The 27,405-nt window shown below is 37.6% G+C and overlaps 2 protein-coding genes, 1 non-coding gene and 1 pseudogene across 4 annotated transcripts in view; 2 read left to right on the top strand and 2 right to left on the bottom strand.

Annotated features, from left to right (window-relative positions):
* Nucleotides 1-1,963, bottom strand: part of TOR1AIP1 (torsin 1A interacting protein 1) — a 34,884-nt gene extending 32,921 nt beyond the window's left edge. The window contains exon 1 of the mRNA XM_044672161.1: nt 1,481-1,963. Within this exon, the coding sequence (XP_044528096.1) occupies nt 1,481-1,949 (469 nt within the window). The 5' untranslated portion in view covers nt 1,950-1,963. The remainder of the gene's footprint in view (nt 1-1,480) is intronic.
* A 7,464-nt stretch (nt 1,964-9,427) lies between these two features.
* TOR1AIP2 (torsin 1A interacting protein 2) lies at nt 9,428-25,888 on the top strand. Of its 2 annotated transcripts, none has more exons than XM_044677054.1 (5): nt 9,428-9,561; nt 18,242-18,391; nt 20,059-20,589; nt 24,385-24,495; nt 24,939-25,888. In XM_044677054.1, exons 2-5 carry the CDS (start codon nt 18,358-18,360, stop codon nt 25,691-25,693), a joined length of 1,431 nt encoding a protein of 476 aa, XP_044532989.1. In that variant the 5' UTR covers nt 9,428-9,561; nt 18,242-18,357; the 3' UTR covers nt 25,694-25,888. The 2 variants fall into 2 exon arrangements, with proteins under 2 accessions (XP_044532989.1, XP_044532988.1); XM_044677053.1 differs by having other exon boundaries at nt 18,217-18,391.
* On the top strand, nt 11,372-11,475 carry LOC123248170. Its single transcript, XR_006506249.1, has one exon. It is a non-coding gene; the product is annotated as a U6 spliceosomal RNA (small nuclear RNA).
* Nucleotides 14,729-14,950, bottom strand: LOC123247953 (annotated as a pseudogene).
* Nucleotides 25,889-27,405: the final 1,517 nt, after the last annotated feature.

The raw sequence follows: 27,405 nt of genomic DNA, 5'->3' as shown, positions 1-27,405 counted from the left end.
TGGTCACAAAGAAAAGTACTGGAAACCAAGACTGAAATCAGATCTTCCAAATTCCAAATTGGGAGTTTAGCATGCTTTCCATTTCCATTTCCATTATATCAACCTACTTCTGCTGAAAATAAAGGGCCTGTGCTTGGGTAAAGATACGTATTTCTTCTCTATCAGCATCAATAGGCTTACCATAATACCTTGTAATTCAAACCACTGTCTTGTCAGATCTTGCTAGTGAGTCGTCACATCCTTTGCACGACATTTTGCCTGAGTCAGTTTCAACCAGCCCCCCTACAAACACACACACACACACACACACACACCATCAACCAAGGTATTACAAGGCTGAGAGTTACTCCACACTCTGGCACTTATAACACAGTGCCTCAAACATAGTAGGCACTTAATAGAGAATTTCTGACTGGTTTACCTTGATGAACTTGCACCAGGTTTTCTTCATAACTACAGTAGATTCTCATTTCTCCTTCTCTCTCTGCCCCCTTCTCTACTCTTTCAGAGGAAAAGCTCTCAGAATGAGGAAAAGAAAAATTAACTTAACTTTACTGAGTGGAAAAGAGAAAGTAATTTAAGTTTGAGTCCAGTGAGACTGTCCTCCTTGCTGTACCTAGGGCACTGCATCTCCACACTCTAGCATTTTCATTGGCTGATTCTCATGACTAGACTAATCCTTTTCTCTTCTCATCTCAGCCTCCTGTGGTTTACTTCAAGTCTCAGCTAAAATTCCACCTTCTACTAGAAGCATTTCCTGATCCCCCTTAAAGTTCCTACCTTCCCTCTAACGATTAGTTCTACTTTATCCTGCTCTGTTTGTACAAAGTTGCTTGCAGATCGTTCACCCCATTAGTCTGTGAGCTTCTTGAGAGCAGTGGTGTCTTTTGCGCTTTTTTTTTTTTATTCTCCAAATGCCTACTGCTGCCTGGGACTCTCAATAACCAAGACCAATGTTAAAATTCTCACTAAGAATTGGAGGATCAATCCCCTCCATTAGAGTAGAACACCAGCGCATGAGTGCTGCCCTTATTCTCCCAACTCCTAGCTCCTCTCTTTCTCTCCTCTGGGAGGAGTGGAGAAGGATGACAGGTGGGGGTGAGGACACTGGCACCCAGGGATCCCCCCCCAAGAAATGCGCCGGGGAGCGACATGAGGTGCTGCTAATAGCTTCAGCTACGCCATCCTTGTCCCTCCAGTCTCCTGTCTCTCACTACCCGGACGGCTGGGGCTACTGGCAAGTCTCCACCATTGGGACCATGGTGCCCATAATACTGGCCCCCCACCAGACCCCTATCAATTTCTTCCTTTTCTCTCGGGTCTCCCCCACAGGAGTCCATCCCTCGCGACAGGCCGAGACGGAACCTAGAAGACACCCCACCCCACCCCCGGCCCCGCGGGGCTCGAGGCGGGAATCCTCCCTCCCTTCGCGGGCGCGCGCGCTGCTGCTGCCCGTTACCTCGGCGGAGGCGGTCCTCACCTTCCGAGGACTTGGACTCCCGCAGCCCTCTTCTCGTAGTGGCCGGCGAAGGCTGCGGCGGTGGCTGAGCCTCCTGCTGCTGGAGCCGGGTAGTCCTCCTCGTTTTCATTTCCACAGGTCCCAGGCGCGAGAGATGCGTGCCAAGCGGTGACCTAAGGTAAGCCTCCACGACTTCCTCTTTCCCGGGAGAAGGGCGGAACTCTTGTGTTGGGCTCCGCTTTTCCACCGGAGCACTTCCTCCGGACGCAAACGGCTCGAAATCGCCGTACACTTGGGGCGGGAGCTCGGAAAACCTCACTTCCCGCCGGCGACGGCGCTGACCCGAGGGGTTTCCGTACGCGAGTGCGTCGCTGCCGTCGCCATCTTGAGGGGCGAGGAGACGCTTTCCTTGTCGCAAAGGGGCTCTGGGCGTGACGTTCGCTGCCCACCCCTCGAGCTCTGGCTCGGCGCGCCACCTCTCGTCTGCCATGGTCTGCGTCCCTGGCCTGCTGCTAGCCCGACTAGCCAGCCGGGTAGTCTTTCTAGAGAGAGAGCGGCGGCGGGGTCTTCGCGCCCGTCAAGGAGGCAGCTGGGAGTCGCCGGGGCCGCCGCCGCCGCTGTCCCTGTCGCTGTCACCGCCGCGGTATTCAGCCTCCTCTGGGCCCATGGTGGCTCCCGAGGGCAGTGAGGCTGTCAGTGACTGGGCTGGTCAGCTGCTGCTGGCGTGTGTGTGTCACTCCCGCCCTTCTGGCTGCAGGCCCGAAAGAGGAGGAGAAGGGAGAGCCTAGCCCGTCTGCTCTGGGGGCGGGGAGGGGCCCGGCTTGGACCAGAGGCGGCGAGCAGGGAACGGTTCGGCCCTGGCCCTTCAGCCAGTCTAAAAGCACGTCACGGGGGTGGATGAGAAAGGAAAAGCCGTCACTTGGGTATAAACGAGCTGTGGCGCAGGATTCCTGAGCCCGGCCCCCACAACCGTGCCCTTCCCGGGCACTCCTCTCCCTGGGACACCGTGCCCGGGAGACGCTGGAGAAAATGTTTTGATAGGCTCTCCGAAAACGCACCACAAAGTCTAATCTCCGTCATTACCAGTTCTCCACCATTTTGTCAAATCTGAGCAATCAGAGCAACTGGTTTTGTTAGCTTTTATCGATTTACAAGACGTAAAATTTACCAGCTGAAAATTGAAAATTTAACAACCAGCCCCGGAGCTGGCTCGACCACATCTATTTTGCCCACGTAGGAACCTGCTCCTACCACATCCCCTATCTATGTTGCTCTACTTTTAAATTGGATCAAGGATCAAAATGCAGGACAAAAATTTACATTTTGGGGCCGATATTACGTGGGGAGATTGCTTTTGCTTGATTGCCTATTTGTTGAAAGGATTATTTCCCCCTTGTAAATTAGGGGTGAGGGTGGGAGAAGAAAATCAAATGCTTATTAATTGAAAAATAAAACTTGTTAAGTTGCGGTGTGAGTATGCCAGGTCCTGGGGAAATGTTTGTAGTTTGGGGAAAGGCAAAAGCTACTGGGTTTTTTAATTTTGAAATCAATATGGGAAATGGAAATCTTACTCTATAAGCAGAAAGACCTTGTCATTTGCCTAAGGCAGTATTTGAATAGAGCAAGAATAAAAAGAAAGCTTATCCAACAATCATATGATACTAAAATTCAGAAGAGGCTTGCCCCCTCCTTCCAAATTCATCAGCAAATTACAAAATATTTGTAAAATTAGCTGCCACGGTACAGTGGAAAGAGCTGGATTGGGTATCAGAAGTTGACTTGGACTACTTGTTCTGCAATTTGACTATTTTCAGAACCTTCAGTCACTTAGCCTTGTACCTCAGAGGTTCCTTATCTTTAAAATGAGATTGTTTTGGGTCCCTTCGATCTCAAAATCTATGATCTTAAAGAAATTGACATTCCTCAACTGAAATTAAGGAGCATTTCCCGCTTCATTAAGGAATTTAGTAAATTCAGCTGTTTGGTTTTTTGGTAATCTGCATTAAGAATTTCAAACATAAATTTATTCTAGATTTCATTGTACAATTCCCAAATTTAACTTACTATCAGTCTAGCATTTAAGTACCCACTCTGTGCCAAAGACTAGAATACAAATTGTTAAAAACTAGGTAGAACCAAGATAGGAAATAACAATCAACAGAGCACTACTATACTCATTTAACAATCTATTTGGAATACTGAGATGGGAAAAAAAACCTGATTTTTAAAAAAATCCCATTTCATATACATAGTAAACAGCACTATTCCAATAGTATTATCTCTTCAAGGCCAGGAAGATGATTTAGTAAATATATAAAAAAGGATTTATGTTTAGGTTATCAATTTTCTGTAAAAAAAAATATGCTTTGAAAGGAATGTAAGCAATTTAAAATTAAAAAGTAAAATTTTTACTATCTTGTTTAAACTACTAAATTTCAAATCTCAACTCTTATTCAAATAATCACAAATAGCATTATTACATACAACTTTGCTGTTCCATGGGTTTTGTCATAAAAAAAAAATAGGCTCTAGTTATAACATTGGCAAAGGTTTGATTAACTTTATACAGGGACATAGTGATACAGGCTTTTAAAAAGTAGAAACCTGAGGACAGGTTGGTGGTGCAATGGATTAAGAGCCAGGCCCAGAGATGGGTGGTCCTGGGTTCAAATGTGATCTCAGATACTTCCTAGCTTTGTGACCCTGGACAAGTCACTTAACCTCCATTGCCTAGTCTTTACCAATCTTCTGCCTTAGAACCATTACACAGTATTGATTCTAAGATGGCAGTAAGGGTTTGGGGAAAAAAAAGTTTGGTATAAACACTGGTTTACAGTAAAATAATATAGCAAAGGACAAAAAAAAGGAAGAAACTAAAGAATAGTTCTTTGTTACCGTTTTGCTTTTTTTACTGCCTTCAGGAAAGGGAAAGCATAAGGACTCTACTTTTAACCTATGGGATAGATACATGAGACCACAAGATTTTTCGCTGTTTTTAAAAATGTTGAAAACTATTTAATTAATATTTGGTATTTTATAAATCTCTTCTAAAAAGAGTATATTAGCATAATTAAAACCCACTAAACTGTTATTACTGTTAGATGACTAAAATATTATTAAATTATATTGCCTACAATAAATCAAATGCAATACTGAATAGACATTGTCAAAGGAGCCCTCAAGGGCCTCATATTTTTAAAGGGCATAAATAATAGTCATGAAAAACTTACCTTTCAGCCCTTTTCACTGAGGATATTTGCTTGATTCCTTTTGTGTGTGGTCGAGAAAGGAAGAGGTTCATCTACTATTGTACTTACTCTGGTACACTGCCAAAAATAGTTCAAGAATGACTTCCCCAAAGAAATGAAGTCTTTTACAAAAGCAAAGGCATAGGCAATTATAGACAGAAGTTTGCTTGTTTGTGGCCTTGGTCTACCTGGGAGGGCCACTTATATCCTGGCCCTCCTCTGTGAGGTGGCAACAGAAGCTACAGGTGCCTAACAATATGCCTGTTTCACCAAGCAACCTCTCAAAAGCTCAGCCTAAAGGAGAGTTTTATGACTGAGCTGTCCAACAGTGGAATCCAATCTCTTCAGGAGTGAGATATTGGTCGATGGGATCATATATTTAGGCTGGATAGAATCTCAGCAGCCATATAGTCCAACCCCTCATTTGACAAATTAGGAAACTGGCCCAGAGAGATCAAGTGACTTTAAGGTTTACAGGTAATCAGAGGTGAGATTTGAGCCTGAAACCTCTGATTCCAGAACCAGTGTAATTTGTGTACCCTAGCAGAAAATCTTGCATGTCTGATGTTAGCTTAAGACAAAAACTGATATTTCTGTTACCAATCCCTGAAAATTACTTTTAATTGCCCCCTAAGAAGGGATTGATCGGGATCTGTAGTTCTTTGGGGAAGACTGCCACCCATTTTTTCTTAAATTGGGAAGAACTATAGATCCCAGTGGATTTTATGGCCAGCAAATCCCTTGCGAGGGGTTATTTCATGACAGTTTTGAAAAAAAATTTTTTTAACCTTCCTCCCATCTTAAAGTCAATAATTGTGTATTAGTTCCAAGGCAGAAGAGTAGTGAAGGCTGGGCAGTAGGGGTTAGGTGACTTGCCCAGAGTCACACAGCTAGGAAGTGTTTGAGGTCAGATTTGAACCCTAGGCCTGGCTCTCAATCCACTGAGCTACCCAACTGCCCCCTTGAAATGTCTTTTAATTAAGTACCTAGTATGTCATGGAGAAAAATGTTTTCTTTAAAAAAAATTTTAATAACAAATTTCCACAAAAGTTTTCCAAAGTCATATGAACCAGTCTGTCTCCCTTCTTCCCTCAACCTCTCCTGGAGTTGACAAGCAATTCAGTTTGGGTTATACATGTATTATCCTATAAAACATTAAAACATTTCTATATTATTCATTCTTGTAAGTTAATAATCTTATAAAACCAAAACTCCAAAACATATACCCAAATAAACAAGTGATAAATCATGTTTTCATCAGCATTTCTACTCCAACATTTCTCTAGAGGTGGATAGCATTCTTTTCATAAGGTGCTCAATTGTCCTGGGTCATTGTATTGCTGTTAGTAGCAAAGTCTATCACATTTGATTGTTCCACAATATTGCAGTTACTATGTATAATGTTCTCCTGGTTCTGCTTATTTCACCCTTCATCTATTCATTTAGGTCTTTCCAGCTCTTTCTGAAATCATTTCTTATAGCACAATAGTATTCCATTACCATCTCGAATACCTCAATTTGTTCAGCCATTCCCCAATTGAGGGACATCCTTTTAGTTCCCATTTCTTTACCACCACAAAAACAGCTACTATATATAAAAAAATATTATCTTTTTTTTTTTTTTTTTTTTTTTTTTTTTTTACTTTAAACCCTTAACTTCTGTGTATTGACTTATAGGTGGAATGGAAGAGTGGTAAGGGTAGGCAATGGGGGTCAAGTGACTTGCCCAGGGTCACACAGCTGGGAAGTGTCTGAGGCCGGATTTGAACCTAGGACCTCCCGTCTCTAGGCTTGGCTCTCAATCCACTGAGCTACCCAGCTGCCCCCCCCAAAAATATTATCTTTTAAAGCACTAAATTAAATTTGGTTCTGAACTTCCCTATTACTGTGTTGGGGCAGTTCCTTTCCCCAAGTCATTCAGTTTCAAAACCTTGTTGTCTTGGTCATTCTATAGTCCTCACTCAAAACCCTCATATCCAATCTGTTGTTAAATCTTATCATTAGGATATCTCTCATGTGCTATATCCCATTCCTTCTACTCATACTGCCAGGACCCCTATTCAAACCCTTATTACTCCTGACTACACAATCTTTTAACTTGTTTCCCTGTCTTGAATCTTTCCCTACTCCAATCTATCCCCCACTCAGCTACTGGAATAATTTTTCTAAAGTATGATTCTGAAGCTTTCCCAACTTTGAGTTCTCATAGCTCACTATTCCAAGATCAAATTAAGGACTTCAGTTTGGCTTTTAAAATTCTTCAAAATTCTGCTCTTTCCCCTTTAAAACCTTGACTCACTTCCATTCACACTGTGATCTAGCTACACTGACCTTGCAGTTCTCTTGTTGCCATGCCACACTATCTTCATTCTTAGAATGTTCTTTCCTCTCATTTTTGTCTTTTAGTTTTTCTGACTTCCTTCAAGATTGAGTTCAAAGTCCACCTTCGGTGTAAGGCTTCCCTCCTCCCTCACTCCTCAGCTGTTAATACTTTTCCCCTACATATTGCCTCCCATCTACTTTGTATATAGATTGTGTATGTGCTTAGTTATTTTGTATATTGTCTTCCTTGTACTCCCTCCGAATTCAAGCTTCTTGAAAGCAAATGCCCTCCCTCCCCCCATTCTTTGTATGCCCAGTACTTAGCACTGTAGGGGAGCACACTGTAACCACTTAATAAATGCTTGTTGGTTGACTGATTTGAAGTACATCTAGCACTAGAGAATCTGACTAATGATGCAGGATCTTCTGAAGTTGGGAGCAAAGTTTTTATTGAGTCCAAGAAGTTAGAAAGATAAAAAGGAAGTCATCTAAGAGGAATCGAAGTTTATCAACAATAGATCAGGATTCTGGAGGTATAAGGAAAGGAGAAAACAGTACCAGGATTGCAGAAAGGGTATAGTTGAGGTTAATAGGGATAAGAATAGAGAGTGACAGGTAAGATTTTTCAACTTGGCAGATGGTGACCAAAATGACAAATATCCTCAGGTCTCTTCTATAATTAAAAACAGTACCAGTAATAGCATTCATCTAACTCCTTACAGTTTACAAACACTTTACAGAATGTTATCTCATTTTATATTCACAACAACCCTAGGAGATAGTTGTTATTAGTATCCTTATTTTACAGGTGAAGGAAACTGAGGCATACCAGTCAAGTGGCTTGTCCAGGATCATACAGTTAGTGTCTTAAGGTTGAGTTTGACTCGGCCTTTCCACAATGGATAGTCCAATATTTTATCTACTGTCTAGCAACAACAGCAAATGACTTTTGATCCCTTTGCTTCCTATTACTACTATCTGTAATAGTTACTACTATTCCATCTGTGTATAGTTGATATAATTTAACACTATTTGGTGAAATCATTGGTTTCAATTGTAAATGTTAGAGTATGTAATTGTATGTAAAGCTAGATTAGAAACTCAACACTTTCAAGTGAAAGATAAACTGAGCTTCTTATAGGTCTTAGTCTTCTGTCTTACTGATTTATTGACATTTCTTGAAAAAGCTCTTTATTCCCGCTATTCCCATTGCATTTTTGTCGTTTGGATTTTTGACCCAATTAACCTGACAGGACTTGCTGTCTCAAAAAATACTGGTGACCACTAAATTGCCTAATTAAACTTTTTATTCCAGTGCTAATTACTTACCTAATTACCCTTAACTCTATGAAGGATCTAGATACTTTTGACTGCCTTTGCCTTCTAGATACTCTCACTTTCCTCACGAATGCTATATTTTCTTGGTGATTGCTATTATTTTAATGGAGCACTTTAAGGTTTATAAAGGACTTTCTTCACAATACTGACATGAGTTCAAGGCAGGTGTTGTCCCCATTCTGTGGATGAGAAGACTAAGGCTCTCAAGAGAAAGTGACTTGAATGGCTGTTTGCTGGCTAGTAAGTTTGATAATCAATTGAAGATTTGTTTAGCCTGGAGAAGAATGTTGTATAACTGTGTTCAAGTATTTAAAAGGTTGTTACATGGAAAAGTTCTATATAACTGTTGCTTGTTTCCAGAGGAAAAAAATAAGAACAATGGATAAAAAATGTAAAGAGAAAAACTGCGGTTTTTTGTAAGGAAAATTTTCCTAATAATTCAAGATATCCAAAAAGTGGAATTTTTTCAGGACATAATGGGTTCTCCCTCCACTGACAGTTTTTAAGGGATCCCTTTTCATGTTTGGACTGGGCAAGGTCTCTTCCAGCTCTGAAATTCTGTGATTCTAGAGTAGTGGCCTACTTTATTAGTTGGAAGGTGGTTAAATAATTAATAATAATAATATATGGCACCTATATAAGGCTTTAAGATTTGCCAAGCACTTTATACATGTTATACATGTTAACTCTCTTGATCTTCACTCCTTTGAGGTAAGAAGAGCTATTATTCTAGAATTGAGGAAATGGAGGCTAAGAGAAAGTGATGGAACTTGCCCAGGATTGCCCAGTTAATAAATGAACTGATGACAATTATCTGATGTCAGCACAATGTGGGAGCCTGTCTTTAGAACTTTCAGAAATGTCAAGAACTTTGAAGTGCTGCTCACTAAACAGAATGTATGTAGCAAGTATGTGGCATTAATAGTCGTAATTTGTAGTAATTGAAGCTTCCTTTTAGGAACAGTAGAAAAAACTACTACTCCCAGCATTCCACTGGAGGCTCTTTCCTTGGGGCAAAGTTCACTGTCACATTGACCGAGGAAGGATTTGTGGCCATGGGTGTGTGTAGCCGCCTGTTTTTCCAGTCCAGGTTGAAAACTAAAAAGTTTCATGCCTTTGGAATTTGATCATTGAAGTGGGCCTTGATTCGAAATCCACTTTACGGACACTTTCCCCATCATCAAGAATCTACAAGTAAGTAAACTCAATTTCTTCATCTGGAACATAAACGGGTTAGATCTAAAAAGTCCTAGCTCTAACAGTTCTGTAATTAGAATATTCAACTTTACATTGTTTCAGTTTCCACACCAACCTCCTCCTCTCTCCCCCCTCAAAAAAAAAAAAAGCCACCAAATAATAAAGAATACATCATTTTGTGTTTTGATGGAAAGATGGGAAAGGGGGAATTCTTACCAGATTTAGAGAATGAAATGGGAATCAAGCTCATGAGTCTGGTTGAAATCTTTACTGAATTTAATTAGGTAGCAAAATTAAGAATAGTGCAGAGTTCGTGATAGAACCTTATGATGAATTTCTCTAAAGCCTTTAAGATTTGGGAAAGGGCCAAGTTTGAGGCGTCTGAACACACAAGTTCTCCTGTGTATCTAATATTTTGGTTATGTATTTGCTTTGTATCAATTAACAAGTGTTTTATTAGCTACCTTCTATGTGACTGGTACTGTGCAAAGCAATAGAAATACAGACAAAAATGGAACCAGGCCTGTCCTCCTACTAGTACAGTATGTTTGTTGAACCGAATTTATTTGAATTCTTTAAAACTCAGCTACATCCAGGCAGGCCTATTATAAACTAATCATTGATTTCTGTTATCAAAAATACTGAATTGTGAAACAATTTTTTACCCAGACCTGAGATGTCATTTATATCTGAAGTTCTCAATAAGGAACTCTTCCTACCAAAGCAGATCAGGTCTGCTGTATATCTTACTGACAAAGAGTTGATTAAGTGACTTACCTGGAGTCATACATCCTATGTGTGGAAGAGGCAGGCCTTGAATCCAATTCTTGAAATCCAATACTCTCTGCTGCTTCTCAAAACTTTATATTTATTTAAATTGTTAACAAAAATGGATATCCCTGTACCTGGTCTGACATTTTATTTTGTTTCAATTCTTTTTTTTAATCCTTACCTTCCATCTTAGAACCAATACTTTGGTAAGGGCTAGGGTCACATAACTAGGAAGTGTCTGAGGTCATATTTGAACCCAAGACTTCCCATCAGCTCTCAATCCACTGAGCCATTTAGCTGCCCCCATTTCAATTCTTATATTAACAATAAAATAATAACGATAGCAATACAGCTTTAATTTCTTTTCCCTCTTTGCTAAAAATTAAATACAAAGCCTTTAGCCTAAATCTTTTTTATGGACTTTATTAGTATATAAATTACCCACTGGGATAATAAAAATTAAGTTATCTAATAGTGAGAGATTTAAAAAAAAATTTAAACCTCACAAACCAATTCTTTGGGGCTTTTGAATGTGTTCTAACAGCTTGAGGAAACAATATTACCAGACATGGTGTAAAATTTTACAGTGAAGCACACACTCTGGTATGGTAGTAGGCATATCTGAATTGGATGATCAGTTATGCTATGAATTTGTTATGTGACCTTTGGTTATGGTGTGTCACTGATCTTTTATTTACTTGACCTTGTAATGAAGAGATAATAGCACTAGCCTGAAGAGCTTTCCTCTGTAATTGATAGCAGGGTAGAAGGAACAGTGGCCTTTGGAGTAAGAACCCAAGGTACAAGTTGCCACATAGGTAATAAAGTAGTAGAGCCAGGATTTGAACCTAAGTTTGAACCTAAATGCAATGCTATTTCTATTATTCCACACTGCCTTGGAATAGTTCAGATAGGAGTGCAGTCAAACTAAGGGCTCTTCCAAGTTTGTAAATAATCAAAACTTACCAGGATAACTCTTCTAAAAAGAGAAATGAAATATTATGAACTAGAAAAGCCTTGGAAATTAAATATACCTATGCTCACTTTTGCAGCACACATACTAAAATTGGAATGATAAAGAAATTAGCATGGTCTCAGCACAAGGATGACATGCAAATTCATGAAGTCTTCCCCCCCAAAAAAAAGAAAATATGATATAACATATAGGAAACGCACACACATGTATGTATTGTAAAGATGGGATTAACTCTCCCCTGCTTACTTTTGAATTAATCTAAACTCTCTTAAGTGGCATGCCAGCTCCCCACCTACTGCTAAAAGGGGTGTTCAAGCTTTTGTTGATTAATTCAGAAGTAGGCAGGGGAGAGTTAATCCCATCTTCACAGTATATACATTAATTTTAAAATTTTGAGGTCCAAATTCTCTCACTATTGAGAAGGCAAGCACCACAATACTTATTATGAGGATGAAGTCATGTTGCCCCCCCAAAAAATGCTTCAATTTGCACTCAGAATTCATCAGTTCTCTCCCTGGAGGTGGATAGTATTTTTCATCAAGAATGCTTTGGAATCATTGTGGATCATTGTATTGATCAGGGTAGCTAAATCTTTCACAGTCGATTAGCATTATAGATTTGCTGTTACTGTGTACAGTATTCTGGTTTTGCTCATTTCACTTTGCATCCAAATGTTCATATAAACCTTCCTTTTAAAAAAAAAATGCTATGTATTGGTTCCAAGGCAGAAGAGTGGTAAGGGCTAGGCAATGGGGGTTAAGTGACTTGTCCAGGGTCACACAGCAAGAAAGAAACCTTTTTTTTCCTCTGAAACCATCCTCTTTGTCATTTCTTACAGCACAATAATATTCCATCACAATCATATACTACAGCTTGTTCAGCCATTCTCTAATTGGTGAGCATCTCCTCAATTTCCAATTCTTTGCCACCTCATAAAGAGCTGCTGTGGATATTTTTGTCCATAGGTCCTTTTCCTTTTTCTTTTATTTCTTTGTGATATAGATCTAGTAGTGGTATTATAGTAAGAAGTCTTTTAAATAAGAACTCCAAGATTTTACAGAAGGTATTTTATATTGCTTCTATTCTGGTTTTGTGTATCATATGAAAGTCTAGCTGATTGAAATTGCCCAAGAAAAGTTCTCTTTATCTCTTGACAGTCAGAAATTGTAAATTATCACTCTCGGTATCAAGGGAATTTTTCATTTAAAGTAATTGTCTCATTTCTATTTAGAAAAATGTAAATGATGAAGAAAGGAAATAATGTAAGGGGATAAGCGAAATATACAGAAGACATAATCCCTGGCCTCTGAGAGTTTATATTCTAACCTAATTAAATCCAAAAGTTTAAGCATTGGAAGAAACTACATTTTTCTATTCTGATGTCAAAGTATTCTCTTTTGAGGTACTTTGTTTGTAATGTAGATTTAGGAGAGCCTTTTTTTTTTTTTTTAATTTTTTTTAACCCTTACTTTCCATCTTAGAATCAATACTGTTTATTGGTTCCAAGTGTTAAGAGAGTTTTTCTAATCTCTCCCTTTTTCTCTTTAAGAGGCAATAGAGTAAAAAGATTTGAGGAAGAGCCCCCTGCTGTACAGGCTGTCCGTTGGTGACAGTTAAGAAGGGGTGGCTGAGAGTTGGGGGGTGAGCTGGAGGCAGTTGAAAGGGGCTTTTGTCTCCCGGTTCCCTGGAGAGTAGGAGTGTCTGTCTGTGTCTCTGAGACCAACTGGCCTTTGGGAAAATAACTGACCGCAGGTAAAGATTGAAGAAGGTGAAAGGTGATTAATGCTGATTGATTAATGCTTATTGATTAACTTAGAGTGATCCTTAGATAGTGGGTGTATTCTTAGACAGACTGAATAGGTAGATAGGCAGATAGATTTAGAGCGAGTTTTTTTAGAAAATTTTAGTTAGGATTGGGATCTTAGGTATAATTATAAGCTATTATAAGATACTCTCACTTTCCTCCTTTCTTTTTCCTATTTGAACTTTCCTAAAAGTAAACTAAGCATTTGCATTTACCACACTGCTCTCCTTACCTTTGTTCAAACTCCTATCAAAAAGTTTTAACCCTTTACACAAGGCAGAAGAGTGGAAAGATCGAGGCAATGGAGGTCAGGTGATTTGTCCAAGGTCATACAACTAGGAATTTGTCTGAGGTCAAATTTGAACCCAGGACTTCCCTTCTCTGGGCCTGGCTCTCAATCCACTTGACCTTGCCAGTTGCCCCCCTAGGAGAGACTTTTTGAAAAAGCATAGGCTTTTCTCATGTAAAATATTGAAAAACAGATTTGTGTGGCAATGTCAGAAGTACAGCTTCTTTTCTGTGGATGTCTCTGAGCTAGAGATCAAATAGAAATAATGATTCTTGGAACTAGGTTTTAGTCTAAATTGACTCACAACTATAGATATTTTTAAAAATTTTAATGATGACTTCCATTTTTATATCACATTTTCAGATAAGCATCTCTCTCTTACCCCAACTCTTACCTCATTATTATAACAAAAAAAAAAAAAAAGTTACGGAAAACCAATTTACACAATGAGCACATTTAACAGTACATATAACATTTTATTTTAATTTTTTTCAAACTGTATCCAGCTTTATTAAAGATATTTTCATAAACAATCATGGTAATTCAGGCAGGACATGGGCTACGATCTGCAACAGTATACAACTTTCAAACTCCCCTCCTCCATGAACTACCAAAAAACATAAAGTCACTATAAAACCCAATGAAGAGTCTTTATTTTATACTTTAAACAGGGAAAGTTTAAAGTTTAGACACTTTCACATTGAGCATATGTTGTTTAGCAACTTTTCAAGAGCCTACCCTGACTTTGAGGAAATGAAATGAAAACTGCAGAATTCTTAATTGAAAAATATCCCCAATATGAAAGAAACTTTGGCTCTTTTGGGGAGGCTACCAGAGGGCCATAATTCAAGTCCAGATTGCCTGAAAGTCTGCTATCCAACACAATTGATTTGAAAGTAGGGGGAAGAAGGGAAATAGGGGCAGGTCCTGATAGGCCCCTGGTTTTGGAGAAGTCAAGTTGATGCTTATGGCAGACAGGGAAGGAGTACAAATTTTTGAAGATATGCACTCCACCCCCACTAGACAGAGGCTGAAGGGTTTATATACCTATATCTGGTGTGTGTATGTGTGTGTGTGTCAGGGAACCCTCTCTTGGTATTCAAGAGAAGTTCTCTCAAAAACTAGGAGGGGAAGAAATCCCCACCTATTTCAACCTAGCTTCTGAGACATTTGTCTATCTGTAACATCTGCCCTATCCCCTGAAAACAACAACAAGGCTTAAAAACAGTAAAACAAAAGTCTTCATTTTTATAAAATTGATAAAAAATAGTATTTCAAACTGTACAGTCACCAGAAGTACACAGTTATCAAAAAGTCACACAATTCACTTGGCATTTCCAACGCCTTCAGCTTTCTGTGCCTCGTCTGTTTTGGCATCTCCATTTTTTGCAGGGTTGTTCCCATCCTTACCGGAGTCAGCCTTTCCCTTTTTCCCTTTGGGTAACTTCTTTCCCTTAGCAGATTACCCTGCTGATCTCCTCTGTGATTCATTCTTAACCTTGGTCTTGTCTCCATTAGCATCTCCTTGGGCCTTTCTCTTGGGCATAGTGGTGATGGCAGAGGGGCAGGAGTGGTAGGAGCGGCAGCAGCAGCAGAGTCTGGGTGCAGGTTGCAGTGGCCACAATGGCCATGCAAGGGGTCGCTCCCCTCTCCTCTTCCTCACACTGCTTCTACACATAACATTTTAAATTAGTCTCACATGTTTCCTGAAAGGAGAGAGGTCCAGTTCATTATCTCATTATCTCTTTTCTGATTAAATATGTATTTAATCAGAGTTTGATTTCTTTTTAGCATTTTTCTACTTATATTACTATAATCATAATATATATGGTTTTCCATATTCTGCTTACTACATTTTGCTTCAATTCATATCAGATTTCCAATATTTATCTGAATTCCTCATATTAATTTTTATAGTACTAGAAAAATTCTATTACATTCTTTTATAAAATGATGTGTTCAACCATTGCAAATGGATTGGCACCCACTTGAGTTTCTAGCTTTTTGCTACCCAGAGATAAGCACTGCTATGAATAGCTTGGTATATATGGCTTCTCCTTAGGGTACATAGTAGTGTAACTACAGAGTCATAGCCTCAGTCATAGACATAGTCATATAGACAATGCAGTGATTTTTCTTGCATAATTGTAAACTATTTTCCCAAATGGTTGGATCTATTCATAGCTCTGCCAGTTATATATTATTGTGCCCACCTTTCCACAGTATTTTTAACGTCAACTATTTCTATTGTTGATTTGAAGAATGTGAGGTAAAACTTCACAGTTTTAATTTACATTTCTCTTATTAATGACAAGCATCATTTTTCATATATTTGTTGATAGTTTGCAACTCTTTAGAAAACTGTTGTATACTTTTGACTACTTGTATATTAGGGAATGATTCTTTTGTCTTATATTTGTATCAGTTCTCTATGTTTATTGGTTAACAGATTTTCATCAGATACATTTTGATGCAGTTTTTAAATTTTGACCTTTTCTGTTTTAGCTAGCTGTACTGGTTTTGTTCATTCAAAAGTTTTAAACTTTATGTAATTAAAATTGTCTTTTACTTTTTATGATCTACTTTTATTTCTTTAGTTAAGTATTCCTCTAAAACCATAGGTGTAAATTACTACCTTCTTCTGGTGTTTTTTCTGGTCTTATTATTAGGTCCTGTATCTGATTTGGAACTTATTGTGGTATATGTTATAAAATGCTTTTCTAAACCTAATTTCTGTCATATGGTTTTTTAGTTTTTCCAGTAGTACTTGTAAAATAGAGAGTATCCCTAGCTTCTGTCCTTAGTTTTGTTGCACACTGGGCTTGGATAACTTGGTGATTTTTAGGTTTTGCTTTTTTTTTTTTTTTTTTTTACACTGTTCCATGAATGGACTTTTCCATTTTTTTAACCTATATTACTTTTCCATTTTTTAAACCTATATTAAATAGTTTAAGTCAGTGATGGGCAAACTTTTTAAAGAGGGGCCAAAGGAAAAGAAATGCTCATCTGTCTGTCTCTTTCTAAGGCAGCTCTTTGGAAGTTTCATTGTATTGTATCCCACTCATTGTATTAGTCAGATTAGGAATAATGTTGCCCTGCCAGATAGAACATTTCAGGGGCCACATCTGGCCCATCACTGAAGTGATTATTCTCTCAATGACTATATATTTAAACATTTTATTTATATTTTTTCTTTTTACATCTCCTTAATTTCTAAACATATTCCTTCTCCTACCCCTTTCCAGAAATCTATCACTTATAACAAAAAATATTTTTAAAAATCATAAAATTTTAGGTTAAGAGAGCATCCAAAGAGGTGCAGCAAGGAAATTTAAAGAACTTAAGTTTCTATCATCTGGAATCAGTTGAAGGAATTGAGGATAGTTAGTCTGGATCAGAAAAGACTCAGGATATGTGACAACTGTCTTCAAATTTTTCAGAGAACAGTCATGTGGAATTGGGGGTTTGACTTGGGGTTTTTTTTGGCTTAGAGGGCAGAACTAGGAACAGTAGAAGATTCAGAGACAAATTTAGGCTTGATGGCAGAGAAAATTTCTTATGGTTCAGAAGCATAAGTGGAATGGTAGATTCATGTTGTGTTGAAAGTTTCTAAGTGGAGATTGGATTACCTCTTCTTAGATATGTTATTAAAAAGTTTCCTTTTTGAGTACGAATTAGATGGTTGTTGAGATTCCTTCCAAATATGTTTGGAAATTTTGTGATAGTGGTAAATTGTAGCTTTAGCTTAGCAGTGAAGATCATATCTACTCATGTGAAACATGCGAATGGCAATGAAGTCTCATGAAGAATCTGTTTAGTATTGAATACAAATAATAACTTAATAGTGTTGTTTTTTTCATTTTATTTAAATTCCAGCACTTTGAATTCAATAACAAATTTTATAGTTGGTATAACTGCTCTGAAATATAGGCTTACAAAATGTTCATACTCCATCATCTTTGGCACAGGAAGGTAATAGAGCCTAACATTTAGAATAGCTGGCAATGATGTGGTTATTTCTAATTGTGTTTGTGATCTGAGGATATTGAGTTTTATATCCATGATAGCTGGATGATTTTTATTTTCCCCAGAAGATGTTTCATAGTATGGAGAATCTTTTAAAGAACTAAAGACTTAATGATTAATGAATTATTTTCACATTGTGCCTATTTACTAAACATTGTACAAGATACAGGAGTAACCAGGTGATACAGTGGATAGAGTGTTGACCCCTAGAGTAAGGAAGGCTCATCTTCCTGAATCTGACCTTAGACACTTAATAGCTGTGTGATCCTGGGCAAGTCACTTTACCCTGTTTGCCTCAACTTACTCATCTGTAAAAGGAGCTGGAGAAGGAAATGGCAAACCACTCTAGTATCTTTGCCAAGAAAATCCCTAATGAGATCACAAATAGTCATACATGACTGAAATGACTGAACAACAAAAATAATAAGATATAGAAGGAAGTATAGAGATAAATAATGCATTCGCTCTGCCTATAAGGTGTTTCTAATCCAGTAGGGGAGATAAAACATATTTGCAATTAACTGTAATACAAATCACTAGTTCAGATTCCTAGGAAACTTCAGAAATAGGGAAATTTATTTTGGAGAATAGGCGGGATCAGTGAATGCTTCATGCAAGTGATGGCATTTGAGCAGGGCTTTAAAGGATAAGTATTGTTTCAAAAGGAAGTAAGTTTTTATTACAATTTATTACAATTGATTGTTTTTACCCTCATGTGCATAGAAATTCATTCATTAAATTATTTCAGTGTTTGCATTAATTAACTATATTTTTGCTTGCTTTAAGTTATTCTGAGCCCTGGTCTTTGCAGGGTCCAGGGAGGGATGAACTTATTGAGACTGAGAGAACTATTTCTGAACAAAATAGAAGAAAGCACAATATCATCATAAGGAAAACCAGGGTGCAAAACCAGGAGATACCGCAAAAATGACGGACAATGGATATGTGAATCCTCAAGAGGGTATGTTCAGTCTTTGCAGTATGGAAATCTGAATATCATGGGTCTGTATTCTAGGAAACAAAATGCATAAAGACAAAATCACTGATCATTAAGCACTTATTTAAACAAAAATAATTGGATTAGTTTTTCCAGTTTGGTACAGATTATGCTATGACTTATTGTTTAACTTTCTGTGAACATTAGCATGAGAATAAGCACAGGTTAATAGTGTGGTATAGCAGATAGAAGGGCATCCTAAAAGTCATGAAGATTTAGGTTTAAGTTGTTATGATTAAAATGATTTCAAGAAACACTGGTTTATGAGTGAGAATACCAGTTATAACGAATAGTTTGGTTTATGGCCTCTTTGAAGGCTAAAGACCCCAAGGCTACCCAGGCAGATCTTTAAACTCTATAAATAAAATTTTAGGAGCTCATTCAGCCCCTCCCTTGAATATCCCAAGACATCTCTAATTAGTATATAGATAATTAGGAGGTGATAGAGGTCACATAATTAGGAAGAGAATCATTGTCTTCTCTTTTAACCAAATTTTGTTAAAAGGAAAATAATTCTCAGAATTTTTAAGGACAAAGAACATGTAAAAAGCAGTAGACAGGAGGGAGCCCCTCTAATCCAGGATCCTAAGAGAAATCAATACAATATATGAAAAATAAATTTTCATAGACATATTAGTTGTGTGTGACCATGTAGCCAGTCACCTCCATGCTTCAGGCAACTCTCTAATATTATACTTTACGGAAGATGTGCATCTCCCTTGGTAGAGAAAGTGTCTACAAACATTTAATCAGAATATATGCTATAGAAATAAAGATAAAGATATCTACAAATATAGAGATATCTGTGTATGAAAATATAGATATATATAATATAGTTATATGTAGATTATGTTTACATAGAGACATAAATATCTATATCTACTTTTGTTTCCTAAGATTCAAAGAAGAAATATTCAAATTGATATCCTATAATTTTGGATAACAGTGATAAAATTCAGGAATGATAGATACATTAAAAGGAATGATAGAGTCTAATAGAACAAAGGTTGTAAAGTCTAAAATTCATTGAGATTTCATGTATTCAGTGGGCTTCTGATCATTGTAACAGCAGAACAAGAGCTCTATTCAAATGTTCCAGTCTGCTAATGATTATATAAAAAAATAGGTAAAGAATTTTCCCAGGATAAAAATAGTATGTTGGATAACTAGAACTTATTAAATGCTTACTGTGTGCCAGACCCTGCTAAGACTGTAGGTAAAAATAAGTCTCTGCCCATGTGGAGTTTACATTCTAATTGGTGAAGACAGTACATTAAGGGGAATACGAACTGGTTGGTAAGAACCAGGGGTACAATCCAGGTTACCAATGGGGAGGAGGTATAGAGATAAAAGACGGAGAAGGCATGGTATAGAAAAGGCCAGTAAAAGCTCTGGATACCAGAGCCCTGGCCAGATAAAGTGAAAGTTCACCTGGTTACTGGTGATATAAAGAAAATATGGCTTTGCCAGTCGAAAGGAGGATGACAATAATGTAAATATGGAATTTAGATAAAAGAAAATATCTTTAGTGTGAGAGGAATAAGGAATGATTTTTTTAAAAAGTCAGTCAGAGGGACATTTTCAGCAATTCTCCCAAAACTATACTAAATTATTAATTTTTATCTAAACAGAATGTCAAATGAAAAAGAATTTGGAAAAAGACCCAACAGTGACTCCTCAGACTCATGAGGCTATAAAGGCATCAGAGGTCACTGAAGAAACCCAAATTGAATGTCCTGTTTCTGGCCTTAAGGATGTCCCTATAGAGGCAGAAACAATAGGGTCACAAAGCCTGGATGAAGAAAATAAATATTTGAATACTTGTGAAGCAGATGAAGGGAACTCTCCAGAGACAGAACCAGAGAAGAAAGAGAAGCAGAATGATCCCATTAGTAAACAAGAGTATTCTCTCAACTCCGAAGGACTGTGTGAAAGACCCATGGATCAAAAGATCATCAGCATTTCTTTAAAGGAAAAGGAAAGTCCAGCCTCTCTCCAGGAGAAAAGCTCTGCAGTTCTCACAGAAGATAATAAGGAATCCACTATTCCACAAAAGCTTAATGCTGATCAAAAGGTTCCAGACACTGTGGGAACCCAGAACTCAGTTACTACTAAAGAAGAACTAGAAAATGAGGTTATGGTGAGGAAACGTTTTGTACAAGGTAAGAAAACAATAATTCAATCAAATGAAATAGCTAATCTACCTTAAAAAAAAACCAAATCATAATGTTTTCCTATCACTATTGACATCATATGAGGCAATACCCAAGCTATCTCAAAAGCCTAATTGTTGGTACTGAACCTGTACCTGCATTTCTTTTCAGTCACTGACTATTTAATTCTCCCTCATACAGATAATTCCATCACCTATGCTTTTGGATAAGCTGGCCTCCATGACTAGAATGTATTCTTTCTTTACCTTTACCTTTTGGAAAAAAAAACTAATTAGGTTTTATTCAAAGTTTGGTTCAGATACTATCAATGTATGAGATCTTTCCTAGTCCTTCCAACTGCTAGTAAACCCCAATTACTTTTGTCCTTTTTCCCCCACATATGGGAAAAACTCATAAAAATATTGCAATAATAGTATTTACGCAGTCACCCAGAAAAAAGGAATAATTCAATACAATATTCAGTTTATCCTCAAAGTTAAGTGGAATTTTTTCTTGATGCTTGTCTTATCAAAAAGAGGTCTGTCAATTTTGTCTCCTAAATGTCCATTCAAATTAAAGTATTTAGCTGTATCTCTATGTTTCTTTCTAGAGGAAATAGTCTGATGATAAAACAGCATCCAGATCTCCCAATAAGCAGAAAAAACTGACTATTTTGCCACCATGGTTAAAAACCAATTCCTACTTTGTTTTATACTTGGAAACTACTTGTTAGTATGAGTTATTAAATACACAAATTATCTATTTGCCAGAAACTTAAGTTTTGCTTATAATATAATGTAGTGGCAAAAACACTGGAGGAGGAATGAGAATATCTGGATTATAGGATCAACTCTGTAGCAACTTGAGTATATGACTTAGACAATTTTTTTACTTCTCTGGACCCCAGCTACCTGGTCTGCAAGATAAAAGATTGAACTGTCACCTTTTAAAGTGATAGGATCCAGCTAGGTGGCTCAGTGGACTGAGAGCCAGGCCTGGAGATGCAAGGTCCTAGTTTCAAATCTGGCCTCAAAACACTTCCTAGCTGTGTGACCCTGGGCAAGTCACTTAACCCCAATTGCCTAGTCCTTACCACTCTTCTGCCTTGGAACCAATACACAGTATTGATTCTAAGATGGAAGGTAAGGGTTTAATAAATAAATAAATAAAGTGAATTCTAATTCAAGATTAATTCAGTCAATCAGTAAACATTTAAGTCTTTTGGGGTGTCAAGTACCTGTGCTAGATGCTGGAGAATCAAAGACAAAAATGAAACAGTTTGTACCCTCAGGTCCATTCTACAGTAAAAACAGTGAAAGCAGAGCACCAGGCCAATAACCATTTATTAATGGGACCTGGCCCCCTTCGGTGAATGGAGATCTCAGATCTTTCTCATAATATGAGATGCGGTACAAATTTTATAACCCTCAGATCCCAAACAGTCCAGATGGTGCACCACAAAATATGACATTTCATTGGTGGTTACATAATCACTCTAGCAATGGGCAAAAGTTGGATAATCATTGAGCAGCAGAATCCTCCCAAACACTGGACAATCAAGGGAAATGACAAAGGTTCAGAGGACTCCTAAAATAACTTGGGAACTTTTCGCGAGTGATCACAAAAGGAGTAAGATAAGGATGGGCACGATGCATATCCATTGCCAACTTGGGGCTCATGAAATGAGGGAAAAATATCAGCAGAGGAGGTCTGGATGACCCTCTTCCTCATGTGGGCATTTAGTCATTAGGCCATATGGCCAAATGTCCTCCAACTTGGATGTTTTTGTGCCTAGGGAAGTGCATTCATGCCTCTTAGTATACTGTCTTAAATCTACTTCTTATGGCCTAAAAATGTCTGATATAAGAACAAATCCTTTCAATCTGATGAAAGTATAATATGGGTCAATATCTATAAGATTAAACTTGACTGATAACTTAATATGAATATGAGCCTATTGAATAATCACCTAATCACACCAAACTGAATAACTGGAAATAAAATGAGGAATAGATCATAATAAACTATGGATAAATTATGGATCAACAAATCAATTATTTTTGCGTTCCAAGCATGGGGAGAGAGAATGTCATGTGTGGAAAAACAGGTCAAGAAAGACAACTTGATTTGGCAATAGAGTGTGTGAATATATTAAGCTTGGAAAGCTAGGCCAGAGCCAGATTGGGAAGGCTTTAATGCCAAATGGAGAAGTTTGTATTTAATACTAGAGTTAATGAGGAGCTTTGGTAGTCTTTTTAAGCAAGAGAGTGGTAAAATCATACATATGCCTTAGGAAAATCACTTTGCAACTATGTGGAGAATGGATTTGAGAAAGGAAAGACTTGACACAGGGAAGCCAATTAGAAGACTATTGCAATAGTCTAGGTGTTATGAAAGTAGCATCTATGAAACTTGGCAATTGATTAGCTATGTGGTATTGAGAGGACTCGAGGATGACTCCAAGGTTGTGAACCTTTAAGACTAGAAGATGATATCCTTGTGTAACATCCAGCTAAAAATTTCCAATAGACAATTGGTGACATAAATTGGAGTTCAGGAGAGAGACTTGGGCTGGATATAATGGGAATAATCTGCATACAACTGAAGAAGTTAAGAAATGATAAGTAGAGAGAAGGCGGCTCATATCAAGAGCCTTGGGATACATTCAGTGTTAGAAGTTAGGCTATGGATCCAGCAAAAGAGACTCAAAAATAGCAATTGGAGAGGTGGGAGGAGAACCCAGAGGGAACAGTGTGCTAAAAACCTAGTGAAAATTATTCAGGAGGAGAGAGTGTCAGATGTTTCAGACATTAAAAAAGAATGAAGAATGAGAAAAAGCTGTAGGATTTGGCAGTTAAGGAAACACTGGTAGCTTTGGAGAGAGCAGTTTATTGAGTGATGAGGTCAGAAACAAAAGACTGAGAAATTAGTAGTGAGAAAATGGAGGCAGTGAGTATTGACAGCTTTTTCTAAGAATTTGTCTGTGAAACATGATAGAGGAGAAGAGAGAAGGCAATAGGTAGAAAGGATGATAGTTTTATGAGGATGGAGAGACCTGATCATGAGACTCAAAGGTAAAGTCTTAGTTATGTGACTGGAAATATATTTGCAGTCTCTTATTAAGCAAGAGCCACAGGATGAATATATGCCCCACAGAGTTAATATAATACAAAATTCTAATACAGAAATTCAACATCTTGAAAAGCCATAGATTATCTATGGCTTGAGAGCTGGGATATGTCTATTATTCTTCTGTTGTGGTGATTCGCTCTCATATATTTAAATGTCTATTTCTTTAAATTTTTCAGACTCCTTCATAATATTGTACATTTTTATCACGTCCCTAAGACTTTCTTTTCTATAGTAAAAACTATTAACATTTATTCTTTAGAACAATTATAACTCATTTAGAGTCTATTATAACTCAATTAGAACTCAGATTCCTAGAACTGACTTCATAGTTTTATTTCTGGTTATCATTGCAGTCTCTTACACTGAAATCTTGCATGGAATGAAAAATCTTTAGAGACTGTTCCCAGCTTCCCTTCCCTTATGAGGCCATGAGTTTCACATCCCTTTGTAGTTACTGACCAAGAAGAAATATTTTGTTTTCTCCTAGCTGGAAGAAAAACAAAAGTCAAATCTTAAAGAAAACTGAAAGGAGAAAACTAGCTTTTTGTTTTAGATCCCTACTATTACAAAATAGAGAAAACCTTTGAGGAAACTAATACTTTAAGTCAGTGATGATTAGGTAACTAAATAGAACCATTGTAGTGATTTGTTGTATTTTTCTTTTATTTTCAGAGGTTAGAAGTCATCAGCAGGAGTCAGTGGAAACTCAGAGACCTGAAGAAAACAAAGAGAGGGCCCAGGATGTGGGAAAGAGCCCTGAAAAGAATCTGTGGAGCAAATTAGGTATTTATTACAAAGTTAACAAAAGTAGCTCAAAATATACTTTTGCAGGTTAAAAAAATTGGCACATTAGATAATTGTGAGAAGGGGCATTACTTTGGGAGCTGACAAGCAGCTTGCTGTGCTTAGCAATATGGAAGTTACCAAAATAGGAAGGAAATGTCACAAGATATAAACTGAAAAGTGATATCTTGTTAGTCATTTTAGAATTCTAGCAGGCATTTTCCTCAACCGGGCCCTTGTAATGAATAGATTTTCTTAGAGCAGAGGATGGGTGTCTAAGAGACTTTGAATAGAGGAAAGATCAAAACAATTACAAAAAAGCCACCATTACCAGTAAAAATGGTTACTTGATAGTACTGTCTCTATTGACTCCTCTTTGTTTGTCCCAAGATTTGTGCATGATTCATGCTTTGTCTAATTTTCCTTCCTTTACCTTCTTGTAGGACATGTCGTTGGATTTTTGGCTGTATTCATTTTTGTGGTAGCCTTCATTTCCAGCTTCTCATCCCAGGCCCAGCAAGTGCCCAAAAACCCTGCTTTAGAAGCCTTCTTAGATCAGTTCAGCCAACTGAAGGACAAATTTCCAGGCCAGAGCTCTTACCTCTGGCAGCGAGGACGTAAGTTCCTCCAGAAGCACCTAAATGCTTCCAGCCCTCTAGAGCCAGCCACTATCATCTTTACAGCTGCTCAGGAGGGGAAAGAGACTTTAAAGTGCTTGAGCCACCACATTGCTGATGCCTACACGTTCTTCCAAAATGTCTCTGCCATTAAAATTGATGGTGCTCATCGGACCTCTCAAGACAGTGACACTGTCAAGCTCTTGGTGGATATCGAGCTAAGTACTGGATTTGAAGTTGGCCGAAAAGCAGCTGTGGTCCATCGCTTTGAGTCCCTTCCTGCAGGCTCCACTTTGATTTTCTACAAGTATTGTGACCATGAGAATGCAGCCTTCAAGGATGTTGCCCTGGTGCTGACAGTTTTACTAGAAGAGGAGACATTAGAAAAAAGTGTGGGTCCAAGGGAAACTGAAGAAAAAGTGAGAGATTTGCTTTGGGCCAGGTTCACTAACTCGGACACCCCCAGCTCCTTCAATCATATGGATTCAGATAAACTGAGTGGCCTATGGAGTCGGATCTCCCACCTGGTACTGCCAGTCCAGCCAGTTGAGAAGATAGAAGAAAAGGGCTGCTTTCTATAAAGCTAAGCACAGAATTACATCAAGCAAAGGCTTACACTAAAGACAACATAAATATGACTGGTGTTTGAAAACTTTTGAGAGAACCACTCTGAAAAGCAGCGTATTAATTTTAGAACAGATTTGCACTTTGGTATCTTTTTACCTCCTTTGAAAGCTTTTTAAGTGAAAACTGATAAAAACCAATCAGATCTGAAATGCAGCACAATTGTTTTTTTTAATTGTGATTTTTACATATGAAAGATAACATCACAGATCACTCACTGTATTAGGAGAATATTCTTACTTCCAGCAGTTAACTACAGAGTCTTCTTTATTGGCTTGGGTGAGAACACAAGAAGGCATCTTTAACCAGGTAGTTAGTGTTCTCATTCAGAGAACTCTAGCAAAAAGAGATTACAAAGTCTTGTAGGTTTGCCAAGGTTTAAATGATAATGTCATTGAAAATAAGACCTGCCAAGGACCAGGTTTCCAGATAGTTGAGTTGTTGCAACCAGAACTGTGACTGCACTATCTGGTGAGCTGGCTGTGATGTGTATGATCTCATGATGGGACTAGAATGCCTTTTCCTTTTCCTTTTTTTTTTTTTAAGCCATCTCATATGTGTGTTCATAAAGACACTAAAGAAGGAATAGAGAACATTAGTCGAATGAATCAAAGGGGTGGAAAGATCTAGAATTTGTTGAAGAAAAGAAAATTCTGGGGTGAACTGAAGGGTATTATTGATACATAAAAAGATCATAAGGATTTAGGAAAGTGTTTTTGGAAATAAGTATAACTGGAAAATGGGCTTTTATAATCAAGCCTTTTTTTATTTTTGCAGTTAGGCTCAATTTGGTGGGAAGTGGCCAAGCTTTAGTTGTTGGTTTGTGTTTGTAAACTTTTGACTCAACAATGAAATTTCATAATAGTTGAGGTATAAGATATGAACAGAAGCTTAAAACATTAGTAGGAATTGATATCCTTGTAGTTATAATATAAAAGCAGAAAGAAAAAAGTGAGAAAAAATGATTTAATATGTTTTGGTTCTCTCAGTATTTACATATCACAGACAGCCTCAATATAAATAAAACCATTGGTGCCTTGAAGAACAATTTTATCAATCCACAGAAATGAGCTACCTCAGGTCAAAGAACCAGGCTGGAGCATGCATTTCTGTTAGGTTAGGTGTTAAACATTGCTGTTAGCTCAGCACTTGAAATTGGAATTAGTTCTTTTTATCTTATCAGCTCAACATTGTTTTTTATCACCTCTACTTCAAGATGTAACCCAGAAATGTAAATATTCTTGGTGATTTGTTCATTCCTTTTGCTAAAACACATTTTTCCTTCCATTTGAAGATCAAAGTTAATTCTGTCAAGACATTTATCAAGTTCACATATTCAGCTTCAAAGACCATTTGAATAAGAGCACTATGTTAAGAAAACTTGCATCTTCTTATATGAGTAATATATTTATTTTTTAAAGCTCAAAACCATATTTTTAAAAACAAAAATTGACCAAAGCCTATAATTTTTATACTCTCTTAAATTATTCTCCACAGATCTTTTTAAATGCTATTCAGATTTTTAAGCCTGTTATTCTTGCTGCTTCTTGTTTCATTACTTATAATTGTTACTTGCTTGATTTACAAAATTGTTTCTTAAACATATGACATTAGTACATAATACATGACCTGTAGCTTTACATTTTTTCATATGTACACCTGAAATATT

This window comes from Gracilinanus agilis, chromosome 4 (genome assembly GCF_016433145.1).
Source record: "Gracilinanus agilis isolate LMUSP501 chromosome 4, AgileGrace, whole genome shotgun sequence".
In the NCBI taxonomy this organism is placed as follows: domain Eukaryota; kingdom Metazoa; phylum Chordata; class Mammalia; order Didelphimorphia; family Didelphidae; genus Gracilinanus; species Gracilinanus agilis.
This window is presented reverse-complemented; position numbering and strand designations above follow the sequence as displayed.